This window comes from Chanodichthys erythropterus, chromosome 24 (assembly GCF_024489055.1).
Source record: "Chanodichthys erythropterus isolate Z2021 chromosome 24, ASM2448905v1, whole genome shotgun sequence".
NCBI classification, from domain to species: Eukaryota; Metazoa; Chordata; class Actinopteri; order Cypriniformes; family Xenocyprididae; genus Chanodichthys; species Chanodichthys erythropterus.
In genome coordinates, this window is record NC_090244.1 from 9,085,019 (window position 1) to 9,109,410 (window position 24,392).

The following is a 24,392-nucleotide window of genomic DNA, read 5'->3' on the forward strand; positions in this document are numbered from 1 at the left end:
ATTTAAATATGTTTTAGTACATTAATGGATCTTGAGAGAGGAAATGTCATCAATAATAACCAACTGTCATTGCTCCCTACGCAGGCCTCACGGAGCCATCGGATTTCAACAAAAAATATCTTAATTTGTGTTTTGAAGATGAACGAAGGTCTTTTATGGGTGTGGAACGGCACGAGGGTGAGAAATAAACAACAGAATTTTCATTTTGGGGTGAACTAACCCTTTTAAGAGAGGTCTTTGGCACTTCTGTGTATCCTCCTCTGCTCTAGGTGGCGGTAGCGTTGTGCTGTCCTCAGCGTCCATTCATTTTATTAGAGCAGATTGATTCGTGACAGCAGCGAGAGCTTCATTTTTCTTACTCAAACACCCAAACATCTACGTTCAAGATGAAAGATGTCCTCGGATACCTCAAACAACAGCAGAGCAAGAGCCCGACGCCCGAGATGGCATCGGAGTGGCACTCGCTGGAGGATCTGTACAACAGAAAGTATGAATTATGTGTGTGAATGTGGGCTAGCTGAGTCATTTAGCATGCTAAGCTATTGGCAACTTGTATTACTTACACAAATGAATACAATCTACTACTGTCCAATTTGGGTTGTTTTTAAAGACCGTGTTGGCTCTTTATTTGCGTAATGTTTTAATATTTGTTGATGCTGTTATTGTAAAACGAGTTAATTTATAGTGGCTAGTCATTGCTGAAGTGAGATATTTGTTATATACTGATGATGATGATGATGATGATGATGATGTCTTCAAGTGTTTTATCTGAGGTCAGAATTATTGAGGGTTTACAGAATTATAATGTAGACCGTTTCTTAATGTAATACACTGCCAAAAAAAATACTGCTTTATTCATTTAAAGGGTGTAAAATTATCAGATCCGTAGCTGAACTGAGTGAGCCTCTTAAAATAGCAGCCCTTCAGTTTATTGATAGATAGATAGATAGATGATTAATGGATGGATGAAATGCATAAGAGCAATTATAGAACATGTTGAGAGTTTTTGGAGCATCTTGGCTCTGTTTATTTGCATAGCAGATTAATTTACATTTGTTTTCTGACTTTTTTTGACAGATTGTGGCATCAGTTGACTCTGAAGCTGACAGACTTTGTGCAGGACCCTTATTTCTCCAAAGGGGACGGTCTCATTCAGGTATCCGATCAGAATTCAGCTGCATTTGCACACTTCAGAAATGTGACATGAAACCTTTCATAAGTCTCATTTGCTTTCCACAGCTCTATGAAAACTTCCTTAGTGATTTTGAACACAGGTAAGAAGCATTTCTAGCGAGATTTTCCCCATTGTTGCTTCTGGAAAACTGATTAGATGAAAAATTAATTCATCTTTTTTTCTTGACAGAATCAACCCATTGTCCTTAGTAGAAATCATCCTTCATGTTGCAAAACAAATGCCAGGTACATCTTAATGTTTCCCATTAGTGTTGTTCAGTGATTTCCTTCACAAAGCCTATAGAGTACCCCAGAGATGACGTGTTTTTGTAGGCCAACTCGGAAGTTAGCGGCACACGGGTTCCCTCGGTTGAAAGCCTATGCATTTTTCCCATAGACTTTTGGAAAATCACAGAAAATAAGCTCTGTGTTTAACAAAGGGTTTTTTTAAGACACAATAAAGGTTTAAAATATCACAAGCGGGTTATAACTGGTGTGTTTTATGTCATAGATCAAAACGTGAAAGTATTTAGAGGCTTTGTTAACTACAGACCTTATTTCAGGCGATTTAGCAAAAACCCATTCAAAAAACCCATAGACTTTACGGCGATGGAACCGGAAGTCCTAAAATGCTAACTCGCTTCCGGGTTTTGCCTACAAAAATGCATCATCCCTGAGGTACTCTAGAGAGAGTGAACAAAAATGCTACTTTGTTGTAAAATGTAATATTAATAACATATGTTGATGTTGTTTTTTTAAACAGATCCAAATACAGCCATCACCTTTCTTGAGAAAACAAAGGAGAAGGTAGCGAGTGGTTCTGTGTTTGAGCTCTGAGTTTACAAGGTGATTGGTGACATATTGAAATCATTGTCTTTTTACTCTATCAGGTTAAATCCAGTGACGAGGCCGTCATCCTCTGCAAAACCTCAATTGGCAGCCTCAAGCTCGACATCAGCGATCTCCCAGCGACAAAGGTCATTCATATTTGCATATTTCTTTTCTTAAGGTGGAGCCACGTTTGCAGTTCTTTCTGTGGGTGAATCCAGCCTTTTCAATAGGAGTATATGTGATCGGAAATTTTGCGTGAGGTTAAAGATTTCCCCATGCAGATTTCACAACGGGGTCAAGTTGGATGCGCAGATTCAACTGCTTGGTCTCAAAGTGACATTACTACACTATTGACAATGGACCTTTTTGAGGGTTGTGCCGATTGACGATAGCATCGTGTATCGGCGATAGTCAGAGATCTCGCGATGCCTTTGACGATATCAAGACAATAATTTGCTGTTTTTCCCATTTAACAAAAGAATCAAGAATATTGATTATTCTCATTAATGTATGGTCTACAAGAAAAATATTAAGCCAGTAAATTAAGATAGTTGTTTTACTTGTCTCTCGTTGTGTCTGAGGGAATAATGCGCCATAAGATGCCAAAAGCTCTCACTATGAAAAATTGTTTCCTCCATGAATTAAAACAAATAAAAAAGGTAATTGTGACTTTTTATCTCACAATTTGCAAGGTATAAACTCACAATTGTGAGTTATAGAGTCTGAATTGAGTGACATAAAGTAAGAATTGCGTGATAAAGTCAGAATTGTGAAATATAAACTTGCAATTGCATGTTATAATGTCCAGTTCCCAGAATTGTGAGTTTATATCTCTTTATAACACGCATTTGCATGTCATAAAGTCAGAATTGCGAGATGAAAAAGTCGCAATTACCCTTTTAATTTTTTTTTTATTTAGTGGCTGAAACAAGCTTCCATACTCTGACAGTTTTCACTTTCTGAAAATAACTGACTGTGGTTTGAGATTCCTTCACCAACATAACACCGGCAAAGTTTGCAAATTGCATGTGTGATATCTGTGACTTTTGGGTAATTTTTTTTATGCGTTGTGACTTTTTTTTTCCTTCATCACCAGCTTGCAAAAAAGATTCTCATTTCCTGCGATAATAAAACAAAGTAAACAATTAAATAAGTAAATGAATGATCAAATAAGTAAACTATTGCACCCCCACGCACGCGATGGTAACGTGTATCGCAATCTCACAGGCTGACGATATGACGATGGAGTACATTGCCCCATGCTGTCTATTTCACCCGCAAAATTTTGCTAATGTGACTGCGCCTTTACTAGATCCCCACTGTTACTCATTCATAAAGTCTTACTTATGATTAATAATTTTGCAGAAATTAATAGAGGAAGTGGAAGAGATGCTGAACAATCTCCCGGGTGTGACATCAGTGCACGGGCGATTTTACGATCTGTCGAGCAAATATTACCGCATCATTGGGAACCACGCCTTGTACTACAAGGATGCCCTGCGGTACTTGGGATGTGTGGAAGCAAAAGACCTACCTGGTAAATATTCTGACTGCTGCATGATGTTTACACTTGACAAGATGCTCAGAGTAACAGCGCCCTCTAGTGTTGGCTCTACAGAAATCATCAGAAAGTAGAATTGTGTCTGCATAATTTGTGAAGATGCTAATACAGTTGGGATTGTGGTTTAATGCTCACTCCAGCTTTGTGCTTTTTCTCTCAACAGAAGCAGAGCAGCAAGAAAGAGCTTTCACATTAGGTCTGGCCGGCCTCCTCGGAGAGGGGGTGTACAACTTTGGAGAACTGGTTAGTGCCTGTCATTGTACCAGTGTTAATTTAGTATTATTTATATTTATTTAATATTCTAATATTTATTAGTTTTAGTTTTTAATTATTTTATATTGTGATTTGGTAATTTTTTTTTTTTTTTAAATTCTATTTAGCTTTAATTTTTTTTTTTTAGTTTTATTAATATTTTGAATTATTTTTTTGTACTTTTATTTTTAGTAATTTCATTATGTAAATTTGTCATTTTATTTTTTTGTTATAGCAAATATTGTTATTTAGGTTTAATTAAATTTTTTTTTTTTATCTCAGTTTTAGTTTGTTTTAGTGTATTTATTTCCAGTTAATCATTTTAGTGCCTAAACTTCAGTTTATTGCCAAGTTAACACTTTTAATTTTTGTTTAGTTAGTTTTCTTTTATTATTTCAGCTTTAATTCAATTAACAGAAATGTTTTTAGTTTTTGCACTTTTAGTTAATGATAATAAATTATGTAACATTTATATTTTATTTCACATTTATTTAAATTAACAGAAATGGGTTTTTTTTTTTTAGTTTTTGTACTTTTTGTTAATAAATTATGTAAAATTTATTTTTATTTCAGCTTTATTTCAATTAAATGTTTTTTTTTTGTACTTTTTAATTAATAACTTATTTTAAATTAGTTTTTGTTCTTTTAATAATAATAAATCATGTTAAAATTTATATTTTATTTAAGCTTTTAACAAATTATTTTTAAAACTTTAATTTTGAGGTAAAAATAACACTTCTTTGTACTGTTATACATCTCCTTCATTGGCAGCTGCTTGTCTTGATGGATTTGTTTGTTCTAACAACATGAATTTTATGTTTAAAGCTGATGCACCCAGTCCTGGAGTCTCTGAGGAACACGGATAAACAGTGGCTGATAGACACGCTCTACGCATTTAATGCAGGCAACGTGGAGAAATTCCAAGCCCTGAAGACTGCATGGGGCCAACAGGTGAGCAGATGAGTTATTAAATGCAAATGAAAAGTCATCAAGTTGTTTTTCCAGTAAAAATTAATTTATACTGTTAGTATGTGAACCTGTATGAATTTTTGTTTTCCTCTCCAAAGCCCGATCTCGCAGCTCACGAGGTCAAACTCATGCAGAAGATCCAGCTGCTCTGTGTCATGGAGGTATGAATGCTGTTTATTACAAATGTGAATGACTCCAAATCATATTATGGTTTAGTTAAACAGTACATCATCAATTGCTAATTGATTATTAAGTCGCAAAGGAAGATATTACTGTGAGCAACACAATGTTAAAACGGTTAATGGTTAATTTTCTTCATAGATGACTTTCACACGGCCAGCCAATCACAGGCAGCTGACGTTCCAGGAAATTGCACAGAGTGCCAAAATCCAAGTGAATGAGGTTTGTCTTTTGTGTGTGTGTTTTTATATGTATATATATATATTATATATTTTATATTTTATAACCCTTTGTTAATATAATATGTATGTGTGTGTGTGTATGAACAAATTTATTATTTATATATAGTACTTATATAATTTATTTTGAATTGTTAGTATTAATATTTAATAAACTTTTTAATAGTCTTTTAAAACATTTTAAAAGTCTTTTGGCTAAGTTGTTTACTCCTCAGACAACCAGATTATCAGACAGAGATTAAAGCTAGTGTTAATGAATTGTTTTCATTGGCCAGTCACTATAAAAGTGTATTTAATCCAGGACTAGAGTTAATCTGTGTCTGGGAGATTCTTATCATTATCCTTTCCCACAGGTGGAGCTGTTGGTGATGAAGGCTCTGTCCGTCGGACTGATCAAGGGAAGCATTGATGAGGTGGAAAAGAAAGTTCACATGACCTGGGTTCAGCCCAGAGTGCTGGACTTGCAGCAGGTATGTCCACCTCAACTAAAGACTCAAAAATGTGTAAAAGTTTGGAAATAAATAATAATAATAATAGTAATATTTATACACACACACACATATATAGTGCTGTCAAAGTTAATGCAGTAGCTTTTCAGTTTAACGCATTAAAAATATTTAAAATTGTCATCTTTCCCGATCCTTTTTTTCTTGGCATCCTTTGACTAGTGTTCAGTATATGATCACTCTATTGTTCATTCAAGTGCTTTTAAACCAATCAACTGTGATAAGACGCAAAAATCTGTACTGTTGTGCTGTCTGAGAAGCGGCTCTCTGTGAACACTCGACACAGATGGCAGTGCGCACTAAAAGGAACTTCTCAGACAGCGCTCTAGTATCACGTTGAGTTCTCCTTCGCACTTTAACAGATTTTTTGGGCGAGTATCCTCATGAGCAAAGTCTTAAATGAGTTAAAGTTTTAAGTGAACATAAAGAGTTGTGAGAAAATCAGATGTGTTTCAGATCCACATCAGGTCTTAAAGTGACAGCAGCCTAATTAACCTGTCTGTTTTTAAAGGGTTAGTTCACCCAAAAATGAAAATTCTGTCATTAATTACTCGCCTTCATGTTGTTCCACACCCGTAAGACCTTCATTCATCTTTAGAACACACATTTTTTAGATAAATTAAGATATAAAATCCGATTGCTCAGTGAGGACTCCATCGACAGCAAGATAATTAACACTTTCAAAGCCCAGAAAGCTACTAAAGACGTATTTAAAACAGTTCATGTGACTACAGTGGTTCAACTTTAATGTTATGAAGCGACGAGAATCATTTTTGTGTGCCAAAAAAACAAAATAGTGACTTTATTCAACAATATCTAGTGATGGGTGATTTCAAAACACTGCTTCATGAAGCTTCGAAGCTTTACAAATCTTTTGCTTCGAATCAGTGGTTCGGAACATGAAAGTCACGTGATTTCAGTAAACTTTGGCAGTTTGATACATGCTCCGAACCACTGATTTGAAACAAAAGATTTGTAAAGCTTCGAAGCTTCACGAAGCAGCGTTTTGAAATCGCCCATCACTACATATTGTTGAATAAAGTCATGTTTGGGGTTTTTTGGCACATAAAAAAAAGCCTATTAAAGGGTAAAAATTATGGTTTTTAGTTATAATGCAGTGTTGAATGGCTAAAATTGAGAACCAAAACCAGTACTGGTATCAGACCAGTGATTCAGGCTTTCACATTCATAGTACTTGGTGAAAAGATGCCATTAAACACATTTAAATATAGAGTCTTTATGTTTCTGCTTTATTTTTGTCTGTATGTTTATGTCTAAGTTGTTGTTTTTTCCCAATCTCCACAGATTAAGGGCATGAAGGATCGTTTGGACTCATGGTGTGGGGATGTTAAGAACATGGCTATGTTGGTGGAACACCAGGCTCAGGACATCCTGACTTAGAAATGTTCTTCACGCTGTCTGGCCCATCCAAATGTTCCCTTACATTGCATTCTCCCCAAGCCTCGGTTCTTTGCGCGATACGTGTCAGTATCTTCATTGTCATTAAAGTAACTTGTTTTCACAATCACTCTTCTTTTGAGTTTTATATGCAATACAGAATTTAAAGTATTTAAAATTCTCCTAACAATCTTCAAAATATCTTTTATGTTCTGCAGCAGAAAAGTTTGGAATTTTTGCGTAAACTACTTGAATAGGTTTTTCTACTCATCATGATCAATAAGTGGCCTGTTCATTTTAGATATATTTTGGCTGTTTAGAACGGCACTGTTTAACTAAAGCCCTAAATTGCTTCAGAGCTTTTGGAAATGTGACCTCGCTGAACTCTAAAATCTAATTTGAAATGCGGTTACACCCACATCCTGCACTGAAACAATGGATCCATGCTGGAAAAAAAGCAGTCTAAATCATCTTACACTACTGAGAATAGATGACGAGATGCTTTCACTGCACATTTTAATTCATTTTGTATCCTAGCAACACTCTCACTATCAGATGTGAGGTACATTTGTGTTTCGGTTTCTATGCATATGTTACAAATATCGAATCTGTATCATTCATCAACTTTTAGGTAATCTTTTTATTTTTTGGAGGGTTCCTTTTCAGGTTTGTTTATCATGTAGTGTAACATGACTTATGCATACAACTGGTTTACCCAGCATGCATGCATACACTTTGTTTATTCTAACTTGCATTTAAATAGATTCAAACAAAAATCTTGGACTTTACATGATTAATCTCGGTGCGAAAAATATATACTTTAATAAAAATGGACACTACAACTTCAGTGCATGAAATTAGTGTCCTTTCAAATTGCAATATTCTGGTACTTAGATTTGCAACAAACTTAAATTTAAAATGTCAGCTTTACTTTGAACTGGTCATTTATGGCATAAAGATATTGGAAGCTTTCTTCACCTCCAATTATCTTAGTTTCAGAATTGATTGTCAATCTGTTAGTTGACTTGTGATCGTCTAACAGCAACAGTAAAGCAAAATAGCCATGTACATTTGAATATATTTTAATCGATACAGACCATTTGCCACCAGTTGAGGCGTTCAAGTACATTCATTTATTAAAACATTCAAAGGTTAAATAGGCTTTGTAAGGAGGAATGCTCAAAAACGGATAGACAGTTATTCTTGGGCTGCACCAGGACGGCTCTTGTAGTCCTCCAAATGTGCCAGGATCCATCCAGAGGGGCCCAGGATGGTCACGAACATGGTCGCCATTACAAAGACTTGCTCCTGCATTGAGAATGCAGTGATAGTTGTGAGATGCAGAGCTATCTTAGTCTATAATGGGTTGTTTGTTTGTTTTTATATTAATAGACTAACCAAATTATTTTCCCATAAACTCAAGCTTGCTGTATTTCCTTAGAGACTATAATGTGACTTCTATTTGGGCAAAAAGTGGCAGTGCAAAACTATCCCAGCTGAGATACATCCTGAGGTATTTGTGTTTTGGGACATGGTAGCTGGTCTAAAATGTTTTTAGGCTAGCAGACCAGCAGTGTCTAGTTGGCTGACTAGCGAATGACCTGCAAAAAAACAACTGCTCCAAAACTTTGCGACCATCTTAACCTGCCTTTCCCAACAGGGATGACTTTATTTGTCCGAGAAGGTCATAAAATTGGCAGTTTTCCACAAACATATAAGGGCACGAAGCACTTTAAAAACAATAATTTCATTACAGACTTTAAAATAATTTCTTCATTTTTATGACTATGAAAATGTATACCTGACAGAAAGCTGGCCGCGCGCCATTTCCACACTGTACGTGAGCGCGCAAAAACGATCAATGGCGTTATCGACATTTGTCCGTCTCACCCTTAATTATACTGCCTTGAATATTATTTACAAGTATTCATAACAGAACTAAACAGTTTTCTAGCTTCACATATTCGTGCATTTAATTAGTTAATGGATATAATCCATAACTTAACACTCTCGCGCGCGCAGTTATTCTGGTCAAAGTGCGCAGTAAAAGTCATCTCATACTCACCCCAGTGGACAGCACATGTTTGGCTGGTTTGGATGAAATGTTGGCTTTAGGGATGATTTGATGTCTCATCGCAGCCCTCAGCAAGTTGAAAGAGCCATTTAAGGCCGACATTGTCCTGTTGCTGGATTATTGGATATATCCAAACGCTGAAGTATATGCGCCACTTGCGCGCGGCTTGAGTGGTAATACGCCCTACAGGGAAAGTGAGAGCTGCAATTTCTTGTCCACCTGCCAAGTTTAAGGTCAGGGTAAGGAAAAAAGAAAAAGAAATGTCTGTGTTTGCCAATCCGCTGCGCGTGTGATAAGCTCGCTATATTTTAATTGGCTGTCCCGCTGCAGGCTGCGTAAAGACGCAGCAAGATGGAGAGTGTTTTCGTGCCTGCAGTCAGATGGATACGACCATAGACTGTAAAAAATACGACCTGGATACGACCTGCAAGATGTCTTGAAATTTAAGGGCTTCTCTACGGTGCTCTAAAACGGAAAGACTGGACTACAGAAGTTAGAAGGCAAAAAATGCAGTCTATTTCGTACGTATTTTTACGCTTCTTGTTTGCTATTATTTTCCATTTTAGCCATACTTTTATTTTTCCCCATACTTTTTACGTTGTTTTCTTACATTTAAGTGTTAATTGTATTTATTGTATTGCGACAACAGCAAAAAATAAATAACTAAACACTATTTAATGGGTGATTAAATGGATACATCTCAAACCTGCATTTCAAAATGCATGCTACGGAAAATTGCAACTTATTAAACACTTGCAGTGTTAAAAGTGAAAGTGCACGTTTGAACACGTTCAACAATGAACTGTCAACCTCAGTTAACCACTCTTTCTGCCTCACCAATAATGTACCAGAAGATGGAGCTATATGATTTTATTCAGCAAGGAATGACGCTTTAAAACTATTTAAAATAAATACCGTCCTTCTGAACTTTCTATTCACCGAAGAATAATAATGAAAAATAATAATAATAAGATGCACAGCGCTATTTTCAACATTGACACGTGTTTCTTGAGCATCAGCACTAGAATGATTTCTGAAGGATCATGTGACACTGAAATCTGGAGTAATGATGCTGAAAATTCAGCTTTGACATCACAGGAATTACAGGAAATTAAAATAGGCCTGTTGAGGTAGAAATTAAATTAATATTTCACAATATTGTTAATTTTTTTGATCAATTAAATGCAGCTTTGGCAAAGTAGTCTTTGGCCTTGGTGAGCATAAGAGACTAATTTTAAAAAAAATAATTTAAAAAAAGTCGTGTTTACGACGTTAATAAAATTTAGGTGGTAAGAAAGTTGAAGGAACGTTATGCTAACCTTAAAATAACGTTTTGCTAACGTTTAAAAAACTGGACATTTTTACGTTCTTGGAACGTTACAAATCAACATTCTTGGAACGTTACAAATCAACGTTCTTGAAATGTTACAAATCAACGTTCTTGGAACGTTACAGATCAACGTTCTTGGAACGTTGTATTAATGGTAAAATTTAGGTGGAAAGAATGTTGCAGGAATGTTATGCTAACCTTAAGATAACGTTCCAGCAACGTTAAAGGTGCCCTAGAATTAAAAATTTAATTTCACCTCGGCATAGTTGAATAACAAGAGTTCAGTACATGGAAATGACATACAGTAAGTCTCAAACTCCATTGTTTCCTCCTTCTTATATAAATCTAATTTGTTTAAAAGACCTCCGAAGAACAGGCGAATCTCAACATAACACTGACTGTTACGTAACAGTCAGGGTGTACGCCCCAATATTTGCATATGCCAGCCCATGTTCGAGGCATTACACAAGGGCAGGACGTCTAGATCTGTGCACAGCCGAATCATCAGACTAGGTAAGCAAGAACAATAGCGAAAAATGACAGATGGAGCAATAATAACTGACATGATCCATGATAACATGATATTTTTAGTCATATTTGTAAATTGTATTTCTAACTGTTTCGTTAGCATGTTGCTAATGTACTGTTAAATGTGGTTAAAGTTACCATCGTTTCTTACTGTATTCACGGAGACAAGAGCCGTCGCTATTTTCATTATTTAACACTTGCAGTCTGTATAATTCATAAACACAACTTCATTCTTTATAAATCTCTCCAACAGTGTGTAATGTTAGCTTTAGCCACGGAGCATAGCCTCAAAGTCATTCAGAATCAAATGTAAACATCCAAATAAATACCATACTCGCATGATTCGATCCATGCATGCAGCATATTAGCTGTGTGAACTTTGTTTATGCACTGTATAACTGCACTTATAGTCGAGAGCTCGGGGTGGCAGGGAGCGAGAGATTTAAAGGGGCCGCAGCCTGAATCAGCACATAGTTAATGATGCCCCAAAATAGGCAGTTAAAAAAATTAATTAAAAAAAATCTATGGGGTATTTCGAGCTGAAACTTCACAGACACATTCAGGGGACACCTTAGACTTAAATTACATCTTTTGAAAAGACGTTCTAAGAATATGCATCAGGTGCGTTTTGCTTTTTTTATGTTTTAATTTATGAAGCCACAATCTTTGTTACATATAAAGTTATAATGCTATTATGTTTTGTGCAGGCAATTAGCTTACTTTGTTGTTAATTAAAAGGCCTGACAATGTCATTGCTGAGTATTGTGGTATTCCACCATGTTTCTCACTGACACGCCCCCAACTAGTAACGATCAGGGCCCTCCCATCCCTTTATTTACGACTTTGTTGTGGCATTCACGTATGTAAGCTTGTTTCAGGAATAAAAAATGTAAAAGAATTGTTATATAAACCAGCAATTCTGACTTTTTTCCTCGCAATTGTGAATTTATATCTCGCAATTCTATTTTCTCGCAATAGTGAGTTTATACCTGACAATTCTGAATTCTTTTTTTTTCAGAATTGTGACATATAAACTTGCAATTGTAAGTTATAAAGTCTAAAGAAACAATTGCAATTTTTACAATTGCGAGTTTATATCTTACAGTTCTGAGAAGTCAAGAATTGCGAGAGAAAAAAATATATCTTGCAGTTCTATTTCTCTGAATTGCGAGTTTATATCTCGCAATTCTGACTTTATAACTAGCAACTGCAAGTTTATATCATGCAAGTCTGAGAAAAAGTCGCAATAACCTTTTTTATTTTTTATTCAGTGGCGGATTCAAACTTCCTTTTGTGCGTTCAACTCATAAATACAATCTTTCCGACATGACTTGAACACATAGTGGATAAAATATTAAACACACAATTTTAAAGACGAAAATCAGTTTTAAATGAAAAAATTTTGATTGTCATAGTCTTTTGTAATATCCCTTTAACTAATGTCAGTTCTTAAATGACATCATCCTTCAGAAAGTGACATCAATTTTGGTGGGAAAATAGCACGAACACAAGCATTTGATAATTTCTGTAATGTTTTGATGCATTTGACTGCAACTTAATGTGCTTCCTGCAAGTTTTCCTGCCACTGTGCAAATAATCAAGCTATTATTGATGTTAAATTGCCTGAGCTTTACCAGAGCATATATTTAAAAGTCTATACTGTTATATGCAATATTTCCTTAAAGCATATTCAGAATGCAAAGTTATGTGACCTTGAGAAAGTGAAACTGGCTAAAGAATTGGAAATATTCACTTTGTTTGCTTTGTAGTGCTTCTGATAATGAAATTTATTCTACACTGTTAAACAGACCACATATTGTAAGAGAATATCTCTCATAACCGTCATTAAAGACTGAAGTGTGTGAGGGCAGTGAAAGGAGCCATTGCTCTCTGAGCAGGCGACACGTCTGGCTCACATGATCTGATCTCTCCTTTTGCAGCTGCTGGAATTGGCTGCGAGTCCGAGGTATTTAAGGTCATCTGAAGTACCTCAGCTGCCTTTATCTCTATATGTACATACAATGACTCCTGTTAAGAAAAGTGCAACTAAAAGTGTAAAGCAACTGAAACAAATGCGGAAGCATAAAATAACCACATATGACCACAAATAGGGATATAATTCAACTTTAGTTTGAATGTTAAGTATGATTTGTTTCTTTTATTTATAAAACATGACTCTCACCATTTTCAGAACATTAAAAAGCAACTATAGCCCTATCTAAAGTTTGCCAGAACAATGCAGCAGACCAAAAAAAAACCAAAAACAAATCTTTTCCCCCACATATTTGACATAAATAGATTTATTTTGAATCTTAAACATTACAAAATATGGCACACTGTACACAAACCCTTCACTCCAATTAACGGATAACAAAGTTCTGCGTTGTGAACAATCCTGACTGTTTTCTTGCATTCAGCGACTTCAGTTTCAGAAACCCTTGAAGAAAACACAAAAGTCAAGATAATGAAAGATAAAACAACCCAAGAACTGTAGTATCTGCAACAATCAGGAACTATTGATTCACACCTTTGAGAACTGCATACCAGCTCTTCAACCCTGAATTTGAAATAATGTCATCAATGTCAGGGACAAACCGTCTTCCATCTGGGGGAGAAAAAAGGAAATACAAATACGGCAACAAATCAAAATCTGGCCACATCTATTCATACTTCATCATCAGCTAAAACAAACACTCAGGATAACAGCCAATCGATCTGACTACTCAAAGTGAATTAAAGAGGCCAGACAACACTCACGTTTTCCCTTTAGATAAAGCATTGACTGTGGTCCCCAGTTCTTAGATAACGTGGTCTATAAGACATTATTTACAGTAAATGAGTAAAAGAAACATCATAAATAATTATAATAAAACTCAAAAAACATACCTTTTGAATGCAATGACACTCTCTCACCAGTAAAAATATCACAACTGTGCATGTCCATAAAATCCACATTCTAGATATCTACAAAGAGAAAACAAATGAAACATTATCTGTTATTCAATGCTAATGTATGCACATAAAAACACCTATAATAATGCATATTTACCATTTTTGTTGGATCAAGAATTGTTTTTGATGAGAAGATCTAAACAAATCTGAACGGTCCAGTTCCCTACTCCTCTATTTATGTCCTTCTTTAACAACAGGACCCAAGGTTCGATACAACCCCCTGTGAGAGACATCACTTGCTTGCACCTTGTCCTATCATGGAAACGCTCTCTACATTAACCTGCAGAAAAGCTTGACGTCAAGAGCATCTGCTATAATGAAAATCAATACGGTGAGGTTTTCCCTACAGCTGTGTCTCTAAAATTCTACACATGAGAAAAACACTCATGTTAAGAGTGTTTCAACCTCGAATCCAAAATGGCTTGAATGAGTTGCTTGCGTGAAATGTGACGTAAACGTTTACCCTTTATTTAAAGTGAGTATAAGCCTGGCACATTTGGGTAGGTTATGATTAAAAATGAGAAAATGAAACAAGATTTTTAAAAAAAAAAGATTAAGATGTCAATCAGTTTATGTAACAGACAGAAAAAGTTACTGATGCATAAACACAGTGACAGCTCCATTACATAAACACAACTGCAAATGACAAAATGAAAATGCCACTAAATTTGTAACGCATGGAAATGACTGCACATACAACCTGACAGAAATTCCCTGACATGAGAACTGAGATTAAATTTCAGAACAGCAAAAAACATTCCAGAACAAGTAACATGGAAAAAACATGGAAACATGTAAGGTTGTCTCAGATTCAGCTTTTTTTCCTTTTTTTTTTTTCAGCTTTAGATTATTTAAGATATTCTCAACAAACTACGAATAAAAAATGGTGAGAAATTTACAAATTGTTTTTTTTTTAGTAACATTTAAATAACATTTAAATCATATATTTAAATATAAATAAAATTATCAATTAAAATAATAAAAATGTAAAGTGGTGGGAATTAATACAAACACATAAACTGATATGTAAAAAAAATAATATTTAAACAACAACATGTATATTTAAATATAAAAAATATAAATAAAATGTTCAATTAAAATGTGGATGTGATATGGTGGGAATGAATGGAAATAAAAAAGAAAAGAAAAAAATATACATATAAATAATTGACATTTTTTAATTATATTTAAATAACAGCATTTGTATTTAAATAAATAAATAAATATAAATAAATAAATAAATAAAATCTGCTATTAAAGTCATGAGGATATGAATTTTTAAAGCATCTCTTAACATTTAAAGGAAACAAAAACAGAAACACTTGTTGGTAACCATCCCATCTGGATCAATCACAACACTGAGGATTTGTTCCTGAGCTACACATTAAATTGCACGTTGGTGGATTTGAATATCGATCGGACGATCTGCGTCAGGCACTGGCCGAACTCCTCTAAAATCATTCTCTCAGCGTGAGCTGAAATGTACCCTTCCTTCTCTGCCTCTTCAGCCTGGGCGAGAAGACAGCCGCATGTGGCTTCCACTACATCGGGCGTGATGCACGCCAGAGGACACCTATCAACAGAGACACCCTCAGTGACCAAAGGAATAACAAAATCCTACTGCTCTCATTTACTACCATTTGAAAAACAACCAACAAAGCACGACAGAAGCAGCAGCCTTTAACCTCAAACTTTACATTGATGCCATAAATGTAGGCTAAATACTTGGCCAATCATTCCTGAAAGTGACATTGAAGGCCTTTTGATTCACATGGTCTACTCAGCAACCAGCTCAAAAGACTTTAATTTTATGCATAAAATATAATCGGAATGACATTAGTTGGCATATTGCTGATGGGTCCACTCATTGTTGTGAGTAAGTCTAATTGCAAATGTGCTTGCGGCGTCACACGGCCAGTGCAGAGGGAGTGGAGGTGGGAGAGAAATGCCTACTAAAAGATGACAATACAGAAGAATATTTTATATATATATATATATATATATATATATATAAATAATACACACCAATCAGGCATAACACTATGAGCACTGAGAGGTGAAATGAATAACATTTATTATCTCTTCATCACGGCACTTGTTAGTGGGTGGGATATATTAGGCAGCAAGTGAACATTTTGTCCTCAAAGTTGATGTGTTAGAAGCAGGAAAAAGGGGCAAGTGTAAGGATTTGAGAGGTTTGACAAGGGCCAAATTGTGATGGCTACATGAGGTCAGAGCATCTCCAAAACTGCAGCTCTTGTGGGGTGTTCCTGGTCTGCAGTGGTCAGTATCTATCAAAAGTGGTCCCAGGAAGGAACAGTGGTGAACAGTCGACAAGGTCATGGGTGGCCAAGGCTCAATGATGCACGTGGGGAGCGAAGGCTGGCCTGTGTGGTTCGATCCAACAGATGAGCTACTGTAGCTCAGATTGCTCAAGAAGTTAATGCTGGTTCTGATAGAAAGGTGTCAGAATACACAGTTCATCACAGTTTGTTGCGTATGGGGCTGCATAGCCGCGGATCAGTCAGGGTGCCCATACTGATCCCTTTTACATCACATGGATGGCCGGGTGTGTGTGCATTGCTTACCTGGGGAACACATGGCACCAGAATGCACTATGGGAAGAAGGCAAGCCGGCAGAAGCAGTGTGATGCTTTGGGAAATGTTCTACTGGGAAACCTTGGGTCCTGCCATCCATGTGGATGTTACTTTGACACCTACCTAAGCATTGTTGCAGATCATGTACACCCTTTCATGGAAACATTATTCCCTGGTGGCTGTGATCTCTTTCAGCAGGATAATGCGTCCTGCCACAAAGCAAAAATGGTTCAGGAATGGTTTGAGAAGCACAACGAGTTTGAGGTGTTGACTTGGCCTCCAAATTCTCCAGATCTCAATCCATACAAGCATCTGTGGGATGTGCTGAACAAACAAGTCCGATCCATGGTGGCTCCACCTCACAACTTACAGGACTTAAAAGGATCTGCTGCTAATATCTTGGTGCAGATACTACAGCACACCTTCAGGGGTTTAGTGGAGTCCATGCCTCAATGGGTCAGGGCTGTTATGGCAGCAAAAGGGGGACCAACACAATATTAGGGAGGTGGTCATAATGTTATGCCTGATCGGTGTATATGTATATAGTGTCTGCTTCATTTTTGACAAGACAAGCCTACAATTCCTAGTTGTTTTTTTTTTTTTTTTTTTTTTTTTTTTTTTTCTCCCATGAGAAAAGATGAAAAGTTTTTTTTAAAAATAGAAAAATTCTGAATAGAATAATGATTTTATACTGTTCATGATTACAGCATTATAGTGATCTCATATGTACCTGGTCGGGTAGTAGATGCTGGAGTCAGGCCTGTCCCGCTCTGATCTCTTCTTCGAAGGGCTTTCCTCATAGTTTCGGCAGCCCACACACTTACAGGTGGATGTGCACATGATTTTAGCCTGCAAAAGAATTGCAGTGTAGAGTAGCTCCAAAAAAAAAAAAAAAAAAAAAAAAAACACACTACGGAGTGTATACTACATATAAGGTCAGCCAAAACATCTCAGCTTACCTCATAACACTCGCAGTAGTTCTTCAGGCAGCCTGAACGCTTGCAGTTGCAGCCTTTTGTGTGACGTCCCTTCACATTCCCATGTTTCTTACTGCCAATCTTAGGCCGAAAAGCCCCTGGATTCCTCTCCAGACAGGCCTTAGGAGTAATAAAAATGCAGAATATTATGAAATTATCAGTCGCATAGTCAAAGAGACACATTGTCTAGTTGGTATGTTTTAAGATGTTATGTGGTTCACCTTTATAGCCTGGGATCTCTCTGAGTCATGCTCAGTATTATTGTAGCAGTTTACGCATTTGCAGTTGTTGCAGACCTCTCCGTTCGCAAAACATTCACAATAACTGTCAGAGAAATGATTTGGTAGTTTGGAGCTGATTTTACATAGTAGGTTATTTTTGTACAGAAGCATTAGTCATCATGACCAAGCAAGTATAAAAGAGATCATTGTGTAAATAATAAACATGCTGTTGGGTAATACAACCAAGGCCAAATAAAAAGCTTAAAAAAAAAAAAAAAGCATGAAAATACTTACAGTTTCAGACACTGAGATTTTGTGCAGTTGCAGGGCCGCTTTGATTTTTCCCACTTCACACTAATAAAAAAAGAACAGTTATGCCATAGTTGAAACTGTTTTATAAAAATGATAGGGCAGTTGTCAGGAATAAGAGATGTGAGGTTTTACAGTAATGACACTTACCGTCCACATCCTTTAGTCTGATTCTCCTCTTCCTGTACTACAGTCTGAGTGGGGCAAAGTGTCTGATGAAGAAAAAAAAAAAAAAAAAAGATAAAAATTATTTTTTAAAACAAATTTTAACTATATGCATTTTATTGCAAACTAATATATATATATATATATATATATATATATATATATATATATATATATATATATATATATAATATTTGAAAATGAAAGCAATCCTTTAAGCACTTTTATTTTGTTTTATTTTGTATTTAGATTAATACAACCATGCAATATGCACATACATACAGGGGAACCTAAAAAGAAATGTCCTGGTCATATTTTACCCCCAAAATCAAAATCATTTTTCATAAATATAATTATGTCAATTTAGGACCATTAAGATTTTCTTGAATCGAGAAAATTCAGCAAAATCCCATTTCTATAACACAAAAAAAATTATTTCTCATTAATTTAATGAGATAAATAAAGTTACACTAAGTGAATTGTAATGTGCAGTTGAGTTATTCATCATGGAAGCGTGATAAAAAAATTAATTTAAGCTGCTTTTTGTGTGTCTGTGTGTGTGTGTGTCGGTGCAGAATGATTTTCAGTACTGTATTAATAATGTCACAATGCAAAAAATTATTGTTTTATTGTTTTACTGTTTTATTGATTTAAAAAATCTGCTTTATTGTTTTAATTTTATTCAGGCAAAATATTTTCTTGTAATTTTTAGGTAAGGACAAACAATTATTTATGCGATTTACTCATTATGTATGTATATGCCTGTATATGTTTATATGCTATATGATACATTTACTTCAAATGACACTGAAAATGATGTTAACCTTCAACACTACCTGTGAAGCATAAGGTCCGGGCGTGAGGTTGAACATCACACCTGCAGATGTCTTGTGGGTCTGAGGCTGCCCAGTGAATGTCTCTGAATGTCCGGTATCTGATGCTGGATAGGACATTCAAATACTTCAATCAGTACATACAACTACTAAACTTAATAATAAAAGTGTGTCCATAACTGTGAATCCCATAAACGTCTGAAAGGAGTCAGGTCTTAAGAAATACAAATTTCCTTTAGCTTTAACAATGCTCGATGTCAGAAGAATGTCAGCGTTAGAAAGGAACAGCTGACATTTATTTTTAACAAAAGTAAATACTGTTATTCATTTTATATGCAAAGTGATTCTTTAAATAGAGTCAAAAAGGCCTTATTTGTTGCTGTGCCTTTCAGTCTTCTAAGAAGCATGGAGAGTGTGGAAAATGGGCATGGAACTAAATTATGGCTGTTTTTGCAAACAACCTCATACAAAAAAAAAAAAAAAAAATGCATGATATGACTCCTTTAAATCAATTAAAAGTTCACCTTTTCCATGAGGTAACTGGTCCTCAGTAGAGCAGCTCTGGACTGACAGCTTAGGCAGAGACTGTGTGTCAAGATCCGTCATCACAGAGTGAGGAATCTGATGGTTCAACACGACGACCTGCCCTCCACCGCTCACGTCACACACAACCTGCACGGGCTGTAACATCTCAGAGAAGACGGCCTGTTTCATCACTTTTGAAATGGCTTCATTTTTTTTTAATTAAAAACCTCCAGTTTATTGACACAATCAGACACTCAGAACAACAGATGAAGTGTGTAATTTCTGCACAACTAGTGGCACCAAATGAAACTGCAGGAATAATGATTTCCAAACAGATGTTTCAGCTCTCTAATTGTTTGGATAAACCAGGGATTCAGTGATCTTTGTCTATTAACTGGAGTCATTAAAATGCAGCTATGTATTTAAAAAAAAAATTTGATTTGTCTTCTTTTTATGTATTTTGTAAAAATCTATTTTAGAGAATAACAATAGTGTTTATAGTGACATTATTATTATAATGTTTATATAACAAATAATTTGGACCCACCTGCTTTGGAATTCAGGAAGGGCTGGTCTTGTGTCTCAGTGTATATATTCTTTAATATATACACTGCCCTCCAAAAGTTTGGAAACACCCCTGGCAAAGTGTGGTTTTGAACGATATCAGCATAAATCCTTATTATTTTTTTGGTGCAAATACATTAAAGTAACTTGACATTATCATTGAAGACCAGACATAATAATTTTCATTTTGATTACATAATAATGGCAATATATACATCAAAGCCCCTTTGCCAGCTGTGATGCCTGTGGTTATGGTTTAAACTTGGCCCAGGTTTGTAAAAGATTTTTGGGTCAGCACACCTTAATAGCTTCAACAATTGATTGCCAATTAAGTTTAGATACAATGAACCAATTAGAACCCAGTTTAGGTCAGATAGCTGCTAATGGATATTTTGATTAATCAAAAATGTATTTTTTTTTTCTATTTATAATTTTTTTATATAATAAAATATGTTTTCGTAGTTTTTGTTGTCCCTTATCAGTGCAAAATTATCACAAATTAAAAAGGATTCATGCCAATATTGTTCAAAACCCCACTTTTCTAGGGCATTTCCAAACTTTTGGAGGGTAGTGTATATATATATTTTTTTCTTTCCCCAAGCAAATACATATATACTGGCATTCAAAAGTTTGGGATTCTCTTTTAATTTTTCAGTGTTTTTGGAAGAAGTCTCTTATGCTTACCAGGCTGTATTTATTTAACCCTTAAATGCATACCTCAGGTCTTTAGTGACCCGGGACGTTATTCACTCGTTCATTTTTTAAAGTTAGACATCAACCTTCTTGGTATTCCTCAATCGATTTGTTATAAACAATATAAAAAGAAAAAAAAATCATAAAATTATAAAACAATGCCTAATTTTGTGTAAAAATTGTATAGGGTCGCTAACGACCCGAGGTGTGTATGAGTGCATGTATATTTTTTCTGCACAACAATAATTGAATCTTAGATGATGGAAAAAGTGCAATTCACCTTTATTCCACAAGATGGCAATGTCTGATAAACAATGCTGAAGTGACGACTCATTCAGACAGAAAACGAAATAAGAAAAACATGAAATGGCTCAGCCATTTACTGCAGAACAAGTAATGAACGCAATCAAATATGACTGTAACTGTCACTGGATGGATCTGGTGAAGCTGTTAGTGATCGAAATATTGATTTTGAAGATTTTGAAAATTATATAGTTCTGAGAATACGTTTGAGATCGCGAATGGGCTCATGTTCATGACCTCAAACATAAAACTAGCCCATTATTTGCTAAATTTACTGGGAAATGAGCTCTGGCGAGGACAGTGATGATGGCATAAAACATTTGCTCAAATGGAGCCCTTTCAAGCTCCAAAAGGTAACAAAATACAATTTATTTCATTCTTCTGTAATTGTTACTCTAATATCAGAGGAGTTTTAAATCATCGCGACAGGTAGAGATCCTTCCGTGTTAGATATTGATCCGGGTCGATAAAGACCCGAATATGTAAGAATGATTGGCGAAACAGTCATGCATTTAAGGGTTAATACAGTAAAAACAGTAATATTTTCTATTTTAATATATTTTAAAATGTAATTTATTCCTGTGATCAAAGCTGAATTTTCAGCATCATTACTCCAGTCTTCAGTGTCACATGATCCTTTAGAAATCTTTCTAATATGATGATTTGCTGCTCATAAACACTAAGGTTGAAAACCTTGTGTTTACACACTTCAGGAATTCGAATTACAAATGGCTAACTGGGATTTGAGAAATTATTTGATTTTTTTAAACACACACTTCATAAGCCCCTAAATCCTGCTAGTTACAGCAATTAAAAACAGGGCATTTGAGAGAGATGATACCTGACAAATACTGGATGTCTGAGCTGGAAGCTTCTCCTCCAGCTTGTGCTGGTCATGAGGTGACACAAGAAGAGTATGTGGCTGATTTCTCTGAAAAAGTACATATGAAGAATCCATTAAATCCATTTGAACCAAACGTAAGCTTCACATACACGTACAAACAAACTGCACATTACATTTACATGTATGAATCCTTGGTTTGCAGAATAACCCTCCATACTGTAATCATCTGCACCATCAGAGCTAATAGTGGCGACAGCTCGACAGATCTCTCCCTGTGAGATAAACAAAGAAATTTTGCTAATTTAATGTGTTTTAAGAGATGTAACCTACTTATGCTTAAGGCATTCAGTTCTGACTATAAATGAGATTTCAGATTTCCCATAGTAAATACTTTCAATTTGTGCACACTCACTGATGAAATGCCATAATGAAAAACCTCCTGAGATGGCCATGGGCTTCTAATGGAGCTGTACGGTTGGCCTAATGCATGCTGATAATGGCTTGATGGTGGCAGCAAGTATTCAGAATAGGGCACTGAGCTAAAGTGGGCTACTTGAGGCACAGGATCACATGTTAGTGGATGAAGAATCCTGTAAGTGTAGTCATCCTCCTGCAGGGCTTCATCCATCCTGGAGTATCCCGGTCCTGAATGCATCCCATGACTGAATAGATTTTCATTTCTAGGACTTTCATGGCTGTGGTGTAAGGGGACCAGAGACCCTTCGGATAATTCTCTTCTGTAGCTGTACTCTTGACCCTCCGATTCATTCATTCTCCTGATATTATAATGCTGCTGTATATGGCGCTGTAGTCACACGGGCATAAATGAGAAAAACATATTAATCTACAGATATTAAAAAAATAAGAACAATAAATAAATAAATATATTAATTTTAGTAATTTTGTCATCTTATTAGTTTTTGATATTTTTAAATATTTATATATTTATTTCAACAAACATATTTCAGTTAGTTGTCAAAACAACATTTCATTTAAAGTTTCATCACACAATATTATCACCATCTTTAGTATTAGTATCACTATTGTTATTATTATTGTTATTAATGTTATTATTATTATTGATATTACTATTCAAAACAAATTATTATCATCATCACCATCTTTAGTATTATTATTATTACTGTTATTATTATTATTGATATAACTGTTGCTGTCATCACAAAATAGTATTATCACAGAAAGTATATATAGTATATTAGTATATAGTATAGTATATGATTATTGTCATATCTGCTTATTTTTCATTGCTGTTTTATTGTTGTTTTATTGTTGTTTTTGTGTTTTGTTTTCACAGTATGTTGTATGTTTTGCACTCCTAATAAAAAAAAAAAGATTTAAAGTTTTTCAACTATTTTTTTATTTCAATTATACTGATAGCGAGTTTTAGTCAACAACATGATCCTGAATATATAATGGAAAGTAAATTTAAATTGTTTTTAGATCTTCTGTAAACTATTTAATTGGCAACATTTCGTCCGTGTAACAAGGCATAAAAATGTTCAGCTCGAATATAAAATATACACAGATAACCACGTATTTTTAATATTATTTGTTTGTAAGTTTAGTTTATTTACTTTGAAGTAAACTTGTTAAGCTAGCGACTTAGCTATCATTTCGACATTTACCTCAAGATATTGATAAAAGTATAACATTTACAGCCATTATGAGACACTTACCAGATAAATAAGTACGTAATGGATTTTTTTTTCCGTTTAAAATAACAAAAGTGACTTCTATAAGAGTATATAAAAGTTTTGAATATGTTTTGACGTTACTGATACGCTCGACTTCGCTTATTAAATTGAGCTCACGCGCACTAACAGTAAAAATCGCGAGAAATCGCGTGAATCTGTATTTCACATTTATCTTTTTTATTTTGTAAATCGGCTTGGTAAACAATTAATTTAATTGATTTAATGATATTTGTATTCTAGTAAACTATTAAGTAAATTAATAATACAAGCATTAGTGAAGCGCGTTATAATTTTTTTTCTTTTTTCTTTCTTTCTTATAAATATTTCTAATGCATATTGTACTAAATCTGGTAATGTTTGGAGGTTGGACGCTTATGAAACTAACCACGCCTCCAGCTGACTTAAATTGTGAAACCCTTTAAGAGAGAGTTCGCGTGATGAGTGCTCGCACCATTTTGAATATGAAGATGAACTTCGCCAAGTGTCGCTCGGTGCTGATCACGGGGGCCAGCAGGGGCCTCGGACTGCAGATGGTCAGACAGCTGCTCGCTACCCCGGAGAGACCCCAAAAGATCATTGCCACCGCCCGGAATCCAGCCGCTGCAGAGGTAGGCCATCACAGTGCACGACAGCGCCTGTGCCCAATACAACG

At 35.2% G+C, this 24,392-nt stretch overlaps 3 protein-coding genes across 6 annotated transcripts; 1 reads left to right on the forward strand and 2 right to left on the reverse strand.

Annotated features, from left to right (window-relative positions):
* The first annotated feature begins 294 nt into the window (after positions 1 to 294).
* On the forward strand, positions 295 to 7,250 carry psmd13 (proteasome 26S subunit, non-ATPase 13). The gene is made up of 13 exons (XM_067379683.1): positions 295 to 487; positions 1,078 to 1,156; positions 1,240 to 1,274; positions 1,364 to 1,419; positions 1,937 to 1,980; positions 2,064 to 2,150; positions 3,370 to 3,541; positions 3,729 to 3,808; positions 4,643 to 4,768; positions 4,885 to 4,947; positions 5,108 to 5,188; positions 5,559 to 5,675; positions 7,017 to 7,250. Exons 1-13 carry the CDS (start codon positions 387 to 389, stop codon positions 7,110 to 7,112), a joined length of 1,137 nt encoding a protein of 378 aa, XP_067235784.1. The 5' UTR covers positions 295 to 386; the 3' UTR covers positions 7,113 to 7,250.
* Positions 7,251 to 8,175: 925 nt separating this feature from the next.
* Positions 8,176 to 9,423, reverse strand: cox8b (cytochrome c oxidase subunit 8B). Its single transcript, XM_067379570.1, has 2 exons — positions 9,175 to 9,423; positions 8,176 to 8,417 (listed from the first exon to the last, which is right to left on the reverse strand). Exons 1-2 carry the CDS (start codon positions 9,283 to 9,285, stop codon positions 8,307 to 8,309), a joined length of 222 nt encoding a protein of 73 aa, XP_067235671.1. The 5' UTR covers positions 9,286 to 9,423; the 3' UTR covers positions 8,176 to 8,306.
* Positions 9,424 to 15,114: 5,691 nt separating this feature from the next.
* On the reverse strand, positions 15,115 to 24,343 carry tesmin (testis expressed metallothionein like protein). Of its 4 annotated transcripts, none has more exons than XM_067379565.1 (12): positions 24,192 to 24,343; positions 22,438 to 22,830; positions 22,205 to 22,297; positions 22,023 to 22,112; positions 19,621 to 19,786; positions 19,100 to 19,203; positions 18,249 to 18,310; positions 18,084 to 18,143; positions 17,790 to 17,892; positions 17,551 to 17,688; positions 17,322 to 17,440; positions 15,115 to 15,566 (listed from the first exon to the last, which is right to left on the reverse strand). In XM_067379565.1, exons 1-12 carry the CDS (start codon positions 24,315 to 24,317, stop codon positions 15,371 to 15,373), a joined length of 1,650 nt encoding a protein of 549 aa, XP_067235666.1. In that variant the 5' UTR covers positions 24,318 to 24,343; the 3' UTR covers positions 15,115 to 15,370. The 4 variants fall into 4 exon arrangements, with proteins under 4 accessions (XP_067235666.1, XP_067235667.1, XP_067235665.1 ...); XM_067379566.1 differs by having other exon boundaries at positions 19,621 to 19,777; positions 22,199 to 22,297; XM_067379564.1 differs by having other exon boundaries at positions 22,199 to 22,297.
* Between the last annotated feature and the right edge of the window lie 49 nt (positions 24,344 to 24,392).